This window comes from Olea europaea, chromosome 22, assembly GCF_002742605.1.
Source record: "Olea europaea var. sylvestris chromosome 22, O_europaea_v1, whole genome shotgun sequence".
NCBI lineage: Eukaryota > Viridiplantae > Streptophyta > Magnoliopsida > Lamiales > Oleaceae > Olea > Olea europaea.
This window is the reverse complement of record NC_036258.1, coordinates 2,769,563-2,781,366: the sequence shown is the minus strand read 5'-3', so window position 1 is coordinate 2,781,366 and position 11,804 is coordinate 2,769,563. Positions and strand designations below refer to the sequence as shown.

Here is an 11,804-nt window from a genome sequence, read left to right as displayed (position 1 = left end):
AATAACATTAATATATAGAAATTAAGGCTTAGTCACTAATAGTGGTAAAGTCGAAATTGATTTTACCATTACCAAGTCATGACTGAAAGTTACATTTCACAGGTTTTGTTATGTATGAAAGTAACAGGTTGCTTTATTTAATAGACAAAAATGTTGGATTATGACAGGTTGGTATCGAAAATATAGACAAGATCTTGTTATGTACTTAATGAGTAAAAGAGTTGCATCCACTAATATTAAAATATTTGTCATATTTGATGCGCAATGTTGTACCGTCGAACATATTACAAATGTCCCTACTTTTTTCATTTTTTGTTCAATAATAAAACTCAGTTTAAAACCTTTTTTTTTTTTTTTTTTTAATAAATATATGTTATCTCTCTTTAAAGTGTTCAAAGATTCTTAAGATTTCAAATTTGTCAAACTAGGAATAAATTAAGGAGAATTTCTAATCAATTCACACACATCTCTACTCTTTTGTGTATGAATTTCAAAGCATCTAGTTGTTCACGTAGGGTAAAAAAGCACTCTATTTGCACATAACTAATGATTTAACGATCAAATGATTATTTCCATCACAAAAGGACATTTGCAAAAGTTTGAGACCAAGGAGCTAAAAATAAATAAGTTTGGGACAGCGTTGTCATAATCTTCAAATGTTCGAAAATTCGCGTACAATTTATCAATGGTCATCCAACTTAACACTTTAATGTCACCATTATTATCCAATTTTATATTTAGTGTTATCATTGTCACTCAATTTGATTTTATTTCACCATGATCACCAAATTTCATATAACGTTTCACTATAATCACTCATTTTCCTTTCACTCTTTTTAATAATTTCAAAAAGAGGGTGGTAACTTTGTATTATATATAAAATAGTTTTTAGTGAAAATGATGAAAAAAAATTGGGAACCATGATGAAAGGTTATCAGCATGTTTGGGAGTGATTTTTTTGTCCAAAAAATTGATTTTTTGACCGTTATTTTACTAATTCAACCGTCATATTTGACTTCTTCTCTCATGGTGGACCACACTTTTCTCATAACGGTCAAAAAATCAATTCTCAAAATCACTCCCAAACAAACTCATATGAAATTTGGTAGCTATGGTTAAATAAAATTAAGTTGAGTGATCATGGTAAAACTAAATATAAAGTTGAATGATCACCACAAAACAAAATCAAGTTAATTGAGTTGATACTAATATAAGGTACGATGGACATTCGTGGATTTATTTAACACAATCTTCAAATGTTCGATGATCCAGGAGCATTTTACCTAAAAGAATATTTGACTGGCCAGAAAATTGATTTTTTAGCATTAATATTTACTTCCTTTTCATTTTGTTACAAGCAAGAAATTGGACTGGGTCCGGATAGAACTTCGTGCATCCTTTTGGGTACTGAAATTCGTTTCTGGCGGCAAAGCGACCGAATGAAATACTGGGGAATTTAGCGAAAAAAATCGGAGAAATGGCGAACAAGCTCATAAGTCAAATGGGTCTTCCCAAATCAATTGCCAACGTTTTTGCTGCTCGTAGTATCATCACCGCCAAGGTGCCACTTCACCTATATTTGCCGGCAGACAAATCAAACTATATATATATTTTAAATTTTTTATAGCAATAAAATGCTAACTTCTTTACTGATTCTTCTTCTTCTTCTTCTTCTTCTTCTACTTCCTGATTGTCATTATATTCAGCCAAGTCTTCTTCTATTTGTTTTGTTTGAGGAAGACTAGTTTATTCAAGTAATTTCTGGGTTGTCCTTTTATTCGGGTTAATTGTATTATTGATTTTATTTTATTTCAGCTGTAATATCATTGCTAATTACTATTTTTTTACTATAATGCGGAATTAGTTGAAATTTAATTGTACATTTTATATTTATGAAACATTCATGTCATTTTTATTTTTTTATCTTGAAATTGTTGGATAAAGTGTGGTTCTGTTTTGCAAACAATTCTCTGGAAAATTCCAAGCTGTTGTATCTTCAATTTTTGCCATGTGTTGTTGAGCCATGTTCCTATGTATTGAGCAAGTAAAATTTCACATAGGAATGGGCAATCTTTGGCCAAGTGGGTGAGAGCATTGAGAGAGGAAGTGTTTACGGGAAGTCAGCCTTAGAGAAATTCGTAGGCCTCATATTATTTCAGGAGAGGCTTCCAGGAAGCGAGTGGAGAAAGTTTATTTTTGGATTAGATAAGGTGTAAGGTTTGAATTTGGGAATTAGGCACCATCTAGTTTGTAGTCGTACAGATATTTCTTTCAAAGGCAGTGAATGAAAATCTCTTTGTTAATGTATGTCATCTTTGGCTGAGCTAAGTAATTTTTGGGCGCATTCGGACTTTATTTTTCACTTAAATCATATCTTATTTCATTAAATTGCTGGTGTGCGGTGTGTAAATTGGATTCAGTGTCTTCTTGTTTTCACTGAGCCCAACAAGCAGTATAAGAGTAACAGTTGTCGCCCAAGGCGGAGATCTGGTTTAGCAGCATGCCACTACTGCATTTTTGAGCTCTTGGTTCAATGTTTCAGAAGGAGAGAATTATTGTTGATGTCGTGTAAATTTTACACCTTAATGGATGGAAGTTGACTGCCCTGAAGGGGTACAGACAATCTGAGACATGGGTGGGTGAAGAGAAGTATTTTTCGGAGATGATAAAAGGTGCACAGGGGCGTTGGGCCTGGGTTTGGGAATTAAACATCTAATGGATTTATACTTGGATGTATACTTTCTCTCATGGTGAAAGAACAGAAATCCCTGAGGACAGCCATTTTTACTGAACTAACTCATTTTTGTGGATGCAAATGTCTGCATTTTTATGTTGCTTTTAATCTCCCGTTTAGTTACTATTGCGGTGTTTAGATTGGGTTTTGATTGCAACTCAGTAGAGATTTTTCTACATAATCTTAAAGGAGCTGTGAATTTAATATGCAACTTGTCTGCTTTTAGGATGCATTATCATTAACTGAATTTGAGTTGATGGAGTTGTTAGATGTGGGATTGGCTGAAGTAACATTGGCACTGGCTCATATCAGTGAAATTTCAAGTCCGCCATATCAAACTGTAAGTATATGGTTGTAGAAAGTATAATTGAATTTCATTAACATTTGCTCACCAGAACCGTATCAGAGGACTGTATTTTCCGTTCTTAACAAAGAATGATTCATTAACTGTGATTGTAGGCTTTGTCATTGCTGGAGTATCGCATCCAAAATGAGTACTTGGCTGGCCATCTTCCCACACAGTTAAAAGGACTTGATGCAGCCCTTTGTGGTGGAATACCATTTGGTGTTGTAACAGAATTGGTTGGTCCTGCTGGGATTGGCAAAACTCAGGTAATTCAATAATGATATTGACTTCCATGTCTCTATGCGTTTATTTAATATATTATTGACAACTAATTTTCTCAAAGTTTTTGAATTATAAGATGGGGCTTATTTTCTTGGGAATAATAATTTGTTCAGTTTGATCAGACTAATCCCATGGCGCCTCACCAGGAAAATGTTATGTAAACTGTATTTCTCATATTGGCTGAAGTTTGGCAAAATTATGTTTTTAAGGGTCACAGTTTGCAAATGATCATCATGCTTGTTCCCTCAGACAACTGATTGATCTAGACCAATTCATACTCTGCAATTCCAGAGTGTCTGATACCATTATTTTCAAAGTTATTACTTCAAAATATGAAAGTTGCCAACTGGTCGAGTTAATACAATTGGTTTTGCCAAGATAACAAAATGACTTCTAATTCATTCTGAAGCATGAAAATTTGTTTTGAATTAACTAATTGTAGAATTTAACTTTTGTGCTCGTCTTCTGTATCAGTTGGTCTCTCGTGTGTCCTATCCGTGGTGATGAGGTTTCTTATCTGTTGAGCTGATTCACTTTTATTGTTTGCACCTATAGTTTTGCCTGAAGCTTGCATTACTCGCTTCCTTGCCTTCTACATACGGAGGCTTAGATGGCTCTGTGATATATATTGATGTGGAATCCAAATTTAGTTCAAAAAGGTACCTGTTGATCCTGCTGTACTAATTTCACTGCTTCATTACGAATAAATTTCCTGAATCTTATAGTCGCACTCTGCCTTTCTTTTCAGAATGATAGAAATGGGGTTTAAGAGTTTCCCAGAAATACTTCACATGGAAGGAATGGCAAAAGAGGTAAGCATGTTTAGCGTTCTGAACTGTCTTTCTAAATTCTCTCCTTGATGCTTGTGATGGGTATGAGATGATATGAATGTTTCGGCTCTTTTATGGTGGCACAAGATAACTAAGAAACGGGTTTGTCTATGTATTATGTTAAGGGCAATTAGTTTAGTCAGATTGAGAATCAGAATATCAATTTAGCCCTTGTTTGAGCCCCATTTTTGTCATAAAAATGCATTTTTGAATAGTGTAATGATGGGAAATGTGTGGTTAAAAAATAAGGAAAAGTTTTGGATTTACGTGTAATATTATTTTATTGAAGAATGTGGTTGAAATGATGTTAAAATGCTATTTAAAAATGCATTTTTTTCTAAAGAATGGGGCTCAAACAAGGGCTTAAAGTTTTACATGCTCATATCCTATGTCGGCTGGGAACATGACTGATAATTTTTATACCAACAACTTTTGTTAGCTTATTAATTCCCAAAATGGGCAGCGCGATTGGGAGGACCAAAATACAGAGGCCATCGGTTTGGGACCAATCCTGGTTTTCCCCATCCCTTTCTATTTTTGCAGGAATAAACGAAGATTGTATTTGCTTTTCCTCTATTTTCTTTTTGCCCTCCGAAGAAACAGTAACAAAGAAGGGAAGTTAAGCAGCTTTTTAAGACATGAAAGACTTGGTTTAAAAAAATGCCATATAGTGATACATTCCTTTCAAAAGATCCATCTTGTAGGAAATGCGTTTTATATAAGTTTTTGTTCATGTTTCAGATGGCAGGTAGGATCCTAGTTCTGCAGCCAGCATCATTAACTGAATTCACTGAAAGGTGCGGAATGGTATCATCTTTTATGTTTTTTTCCTGAGTACAGGTTGAACTATCTAGATAATTGGGAGGGCAAAAGAAAATGGTTGGATGCACTAGTGGATTATCTGGAGAGAGCATAATGCATGAAGATGACTCCACCCGAGTCTGTTTTGTTCCCTTCAATACTTGGACTACAACTCTCACATGGATAATATACATCTATTATCTATAACTTTGACCATATACATATAAAATGACATCAACTGGTAGGAAAGATTCAAGGTTTGTGTAAAATTTATATTCCTTGGTAATTGAAACCGAGATCAGTGTATTGGGCCATGCTATCCAGAATTTATTATTGTTAATAATCTCAGTATAGTAGGTTACCCTGAACGTGATATAGTATTTTTCTCAGTACTTTTGAGTGAATGATATGAAAGTATTGGTTTTCTAACTCACGCACATCTATCTGAGTATTTCTTTCCTCATAAGCTAAGGTTCTTAAAATTCTCTTCCCAAGAGTCATTTTAATTGGGCTAAACAGCCAACTAGTAGGTTTCTGAATCGGCATTGTACACCAAGATTCAAGGCTTGTGGTGCCATGGAATTAATTGTCATCTGTGAGATCCCACTAGGACGAGAAGGGGATACAGTTTTATAGGTATGGCTTAGGAATTCTATGCAACTGGTTGGTATCCTTTTGGACAATGGCTGTAGACCAACTATGTATTGCAGCTGCTGTTTCTATGGATCAGGTCACCTTTCAAGCGTTTTCCTCAATCTTGGGCATGACATTTGGATTAATTAACTATTGGTTATTTAGGGTTCAGATATCCCGTAATAAAGGCAGAAAAAGAATGAAGATAAAATTGGAGCTTTATCACATTCTTCGCTACGGCTTGAACAGATTCTTGTAAATGTTCTTCACTTGTCATGGGTCTCCTTTTTTTATTATACAATATCTTTTAAACCAGCTTGCAGCAGCTCAAGGTTTCAATCCTCCAACATCCTGTAAAGCTTCTCATAATCGATAGCATGGCAGCTCTTATTTCCGGGTGATTTCCTTATCTTCTGTTTCAATGTACGTTAACAACTCAGTGAAAAAATTTCTTGCATAGTCTCCTCTTACAGGCTCTGTTTGACCCACATTCTTTTAAAAAAATACATTCTTAAACAGTGATTTGACATCATTTCAACCATATATTCTTCAATAAAATAATATTACACGTAAATCTAAAACTTTTCCTTATTTTTTAATTATACATTTCCCATCAATATACTATTCAAAAATACATTCTTATGGAAATAATGTGGCTCAAACAAGGGCACAATCTAGAGCTTTCTTCCCATTTTAAACACAAATGACGATGTATCATCTTCCTAATTTTTTACTTTTTTTCCTCCTTCCAGTGAGAATGGGCAGGGACCTCCTAGACAGCATGCTTTAGGGTGGCACATCTCATTTATCAAGTGAGATTTTGTGGAAATGTTAATCCTTATTGTTTTCTCATTTCCCCAGTTCAAATTTGTTTAAAGCTGATATTCTTTCTTTTCACATTCAGATCACTTGCAGAATTTTCTCGAATTCCTGTGGTAGTGACTAACCAAGTACGATCTCAAGGCCGTGATGAAGCTTCCAGATATTCATTCCAAGGTATCATTTCTAAAATATGTTATAGAAATTCTCTCTTAACAACTATAATATTAGGTCCTGTGCAGTTCAGAACAGAACTAAATTTCCAGAAGATCTGTCGAGCTTTGATTCACATCTTGTTGCTGCTCTGGGGATTCAGTGGGCTCATGCTGTTTCGATTCGTCTTGTGCTCGAATCTAGATCGGGTATTATTGAACTTTACTTCGGATGTAACATCTTTGAAGTTTATGCTGCAGGATCTTATGCCAAGTTGTGCTTTGTAGGAGTAATTAGTTATGCATTTGTTTACATTATTCTATCTGGAAATGAATTTTCCCTGAATGCATTTGCGTACTTATTTCATCGTAGCTTCATCTCATCCTATGTTCTCTCTCTCATTCGGTTAATGATTTATTGTAAATTATGTAGGTTTTATTATAGAAGTAGGAGCAGTTTTAGTAGTGATTTTTATTTTCTTGTACTATTTCAGTATTTACATCCCTGTACTAATTCGTTAGAATAAGTGTGAACTTGTCTCTCATTTGATTTTGGCCTTCTATCATCACATTCCATGTTATCCACCATATAACTAGAAGGGAACTCCAGATATTGAAAAATGTGTACGCTGAATACTAATTATGTTTTTATTTTCTTTCTTCCTACCAAAGTATCAAACACATCACAAGGAGGATGGAGTGTGTTAGAATTTTGACACATTGGCTGGTTGGAAAGTTGTCAGGAGAAAAGTTTCCATGTCGTTCAAAAGTGCCTTATTTTAATCCTAACACTATGTTTTTAAAGGCATGGAAGGGTGGAGGGGTTAAGTAGACTTCGATTTATAATATTGGAAGAAAATTAGAGCATTTGTCGAATTGAATTTAAATAGGCATGACCTTAAAAATATTTACTAACAAAGCTCAGACTCATAAGCTCTATCACGACACAAATTTATATACTTAATAAATTCAAGTTCTTGATTTTATTTTGTAAATGCTAATACTCATGCCTAGGGTGATGTGATTTACACAAAAAATCTGTGATTAGAATAAAGAGAATACACGTACTATATTTTCTTTACAGTTTAGCGTGTAAGGAAAAGAAACTAGATCTTTCAAAGGCTACTATCTATTGTGTGCATATTCTAGATCCCTAGACAGAGTTGCAAAGTTTGTTCATTTATTCTGGATTTTTTTTTTCTTTTGTAATTTGTAAATTATGATGATGATAATAATTCTTGTTTCTTACAGGACAGAGGTTTATAAAGATATCAAAATCTTCAATATCTCCACCTATGGCATTCCTTTTCAACATAACTGCATCTGGTATTTTCTTGCTTGATGATGACGGAGTGGAAATGATGGGGCCGGAAATAAATGCAATACACTGTCAAGGTTTGGTATTATTTTTTTCTTCGATCTTGCAAATTCTTGATAGCTATGATGTTCGGACTCGGGTACGGGTATCGGGTATGGGTACATATCTAGGTGTCAGATCTTTTATTTTCTAAAATATAGGATATGGGGACATGGTTAAAAAGAGTTAAATTTTCGGACACGGGTACGTGAATACGTCTTTCAAGGTTCAATTTTTTTACTAATTCAAGAAGTCATTTTGAATAAATCAAAATCAATTATTCACAAAGAAGGAAATGGATATTGAATAAGGAGTTGAGAAAAATAAAATAGAATTTTGGGATTTAGTTTTCAGTTATAGACATTATTAAATGTTATATAAATAGCAAATAAGGGACTTGATTATAATTTGGATTTAGTGGAGAACTAATTAGAAAAACGGGAAAGAAGAAAAGGAAAGAAAAAAAAAGAAAGAAGAAAAGCAAAAACAACGAAGTGTCCGATTAAAATTCGAAGGATTCGACACATATCTCATACTCATACCCATACCCATACCTATGTCGTGTCGTGTCCGACACGGGTACTCCAACTATTTTGAAGAGTCTGAGTATCAGAACTTGATAGTGACTAAGAGCAAAATAATGTTGAAGACGTAATTTATATACATAAATTTGGCCACACTATGTAAGATTATTTTTTATCTAATTTTTATTTTTTTATTATTATTATTTTTTTTAAACGAGGTAGATCAAGATCATATGTAGCACACTGGTCTTGAGTTTAAGTGTCATCATCACCTATTTATGAAAATTGTGCACGTGTCAAGTATTTGATAAAAATTGAATCTGATGTGCACGTGGAGGTGTTTTGAAGACATAATCTAAATAAATAAACTTATCTACTCTCTAATAATTTGAGCTTTTAGATGAAGTGTTTCACCGAATACTAAAACTCCATCCATGCAGATTCCCTATAATGACTAGTGTGTATATATATATTATGAATTACCTGGTAAGGACTCCCACAAGTGTCGTCATTCTAAGTAGAAACTTATGTTTTTTGGATGTAAATTTGGTGAAAGGATATATTGAACTCAGTTTCGCCAGCACTCAAGTAACCCCTCCATGCTCTTTTTATCATACTTTTTGAAGGAATATAAGATGTTCTTTCCTGCTGCAGCAATCATTAAATATTATATGCTTAATGCAGGTCATAGTGGCACAGTTAATTTCGATACCTAGATAACATGGTGAGGGACCTGGGCTGAAAGCTGGATAGTTTAAGGCATGTACCATGATCTTTTCTTTTCTTTCAGTTGTAGATTTTTTATTATAAAATTTTTCACCTTATATCTACAATCATGTTTTTCTTATTTCTTATTTCTTATTTCTACATGGAGTGTTCTTTCTTTGAGGTTGGATTTTATTACTTGTATATCCATTCACTCTTAACAACTTCAGGGTTAGAATGATCGATCATTGAACTTGTCGAAGTGTAGTTAATTTGGTTATCATATTCTTGTTCCTGACCGCTGTTCAATGTTGGTACATTAAATTTTACTACTATAGTCAGTCAAATAGGTTTTCATAATTTTCAAAATTTGCCTGAGAATGTATGATTTCTATTTTGCACATCCAATTTATGGTCTGATACAACATATGTTGACAATGATATGGTTAGACTTGTTGGTTTGTGTGTCCATATAGTATATTTTGCTATGATAAAAATAATTATTTATAATTAATAAGTTTGTGGTTTTATTTATTTATTGCATCATTTATTATTGAACATGTGAATTAAAGTGCCTATGATCACTTGAGATAATATAAGTTTGGTACTTGTGTTGAGAAATACAGTGTGGCACAACTTATATTTTGATCATAAATAATTTGTTCACGACCAATGTATAAGGGTTGACACTTTGGATTAGAAGGTAGTAGTGTTGACTGATCTACTATTCAGGTTTGTGATTTGTTTGTATTATAGAAATAGTTAAAGGTGATACTAGTACACTTGGAGTGTATTGAATGTACCACGTGTTGAGTTTAATTCTATAGTGTAATTGTGTGGAGAATTAAATTACACTAAACTGCTGTGTATTTCATCTAAATTTCTTTACATGATTATGTATATCTTTTCGTGATTTTAATGGTTTTTTTATTCATCAATTGGTGAAATCTATTTGATTAGTCAAATATCTTGATGAGTCGAGAACTTGAGCGAAGTAGAGAACATGAATTTGCGTCGGGAATCGTCACCCTGAAAAATGGGTAGAGTGACTAAAGTTTTTTCTGTTGGATGGTTAAATTTTGAGCTCAGTGTTTAGCAATAGCTAAATTTTGACATCTGTGATTAGTTTATAGGATCGTTGAAGAAAATAAAGTTGAAGCTAGTGAGAATAATTAGAAGGGCAAAACAATCATTTATGATTGTATCTAATTATCGGATCTCGGACGGGAATAAAATACATATATGATAGATCAGAGGAAAGTATTACAGATTTATTGACTTTTGTGATCTTATATATTCTAAGAGTTCAGTTTTTTATCTTTAGTGGAAAAGACAAAAACTAATAATTAGATTGAGTGATTTAGGGTCGACTAGACAGGATCTGATTATTGGAGCTTAGATAATATATGTCCGATTATGTTCCTGTGGTAGCTGTATAAAGTATTGGAACTTAATTATGGTAAAAATAATAGTTTTGAACTTAATTGTAATTACAATAAAATTTTGTACTTAGTTGTAATTACCATGAAAGTTGTAAACTTAATTATAATTGTAGTTGAAATTATAGGACTACACATGTAATTGAATGTAAATTAATTGAATTTGGACTTTAATTAAAACTTCTACTTGGACTTTAATTAGAACTCGTATTTTAATGTACATGGATTGTAACATCTTTAAATTTGGAGAGAGAAAAAATTATCTTTCTTGGTTTTATCAACTGTCCAGTTCAAGAACGGGTTTATTGATTTAATTAAAAGAAGGTGCTCACTCATCGGTGTAGTCTTGACTTTGGAGAATTTCATAGAAGATTTGGAGGTTTGAATTATTAAGTTCTTGAAATTAAAAAGCTAGAAGTTCATGATTCAAAAAGCTGAAAGTTCGTGATTCAAAATTTATTGAAGATTTGACCAACGAATTTAGGTAAAAATATACGTGAATATTTAGACGATATTGTTTATTGAATTAAAGATTTTTTTAAAATTTTTTTTTAGATAATTCCGCTTCCGCGTTCAAATAAAACTCATGTCTACATCAAAGTTAGTCTCAAACGAATGTTTTGCATCTTTAAGACGCACTTTCTTTTAGAAACATGAGTTTGAACTATTGATCATGCATATGAGTTATGTTTCTTTTTGTCAAGAATGAATCGATACCATGTAAGCAGGTTCTCAGCTTTTGTGCTGCTGGTTCAGGCCTTGGCTAGCAGATTTTATTTTTGTAGTCAAATTTGACGGGGATTTAGACCATAGTAGAATTTTTCGCCCTGTGAAGGACTATTTTCTTTGCCTGTGGTAAGGGAATATATGTCGTCTCTACGATGAGAGGACGTAACAAATAGAAATGGTGCGTTATGAGTTTATTTTTGGCACACAGAGATTCTATGTGAATACTGAATCAAATAATTATAATTATCTAGTAGTTGCTTATGATTTCACATACTTTCAACTCCAAGCATAATAGATTTTGAGACAGGATGTTATTGGAGATTAGCTTAATTACTTCAAGTGGCTTTAGTGTAAAGTGAAATGAGAAGCCACTAAGCTGGTGGATTGTGACTCTTTCCCTATTGGACAACTCTAGTTAATTGATTTGACCGTTCATGGATCCGAGAACTTGCA

General features: G+C 33.2%; 1 protein-coding gene across 3 annotated transcripts; it reads left to right on the top strand.

Annotated features, from left to right (window-relative positions):
- The first annotated feature begins 1,271 nt into the window (after nt 1-1,271).
- Nucleotides 1,272-9,445, top strand: LOC111371357 (DNA repair protein RAD51 homolog 2). 3 transcript variants are annotated; one of them, XM_022993294.1, is made up of 12 exons: nt 1,276-1,561; nt 2,961-3,074; nt 3,194-3,346; nt 3,918-4,021; nt 4,111-4,174; nt 4,934-4,989; nt 5,943-6,023; nt 6,379-6,438; nt 6,531-6,622; nt 6,688-6,807; nt 7,849-7,992; nt 9,163-9,445. In XM_022993294.1, exons 1-12 carry the CDS (start codon nt 1,478-1,480, stop codon nt 9,192-9,194), a joined length of 1,104 nt encoding a protein of 367 aa, XP_022849062.1. In that variant the 5' UTR covers nt 1,276-1,477; the 3' UTR covers nt 9,195-9,445. The 3 variants fall into 3 exon arrangements, with proteins under 3 accessions (XP_022849064.1, XP_022849063.1, XP_022849062.1); XM_022993296.1 differs by lacking the exon at nt 9,163-9,445 and having other exon boundaries at nt 1,272-1,561; nt 6,677-6,807; nt 7,849-7,988; XM_022993295.1 differs by lacking the exon at nt 6,688-6,807 and having other exon boundaries at nt 1,274-1,561.
- Nucleotides 9,446-11,804: the final 2,359 nt, after the last annotated feature.

Excerpts from the sequence above, each read along its gene's own strand:
- LOC111371357 (XM_022993294.1), top strand. The coding sequence starts at position 1,478 with ATGGCGAACAAGCTCATAAGTCAAATGGGTCTTCCCAAATCAATTGCC. Across the intron at positions 3,075-3,193 it reads CAAGTCCGCCATATCAAACT|GCTTTGTCATTGCTGGAGTA; the intron begins GTAAGTATATGG and ends CTGTGATTGTAG. Across the intron at positions 4,022-4,110 it reads TCCAAATTTAGTTCAAAAAG|AATGATAGAAATGGGGTTTA; the intron begins GTACCTGTTGAT and ends CTTTCTTTTCAG.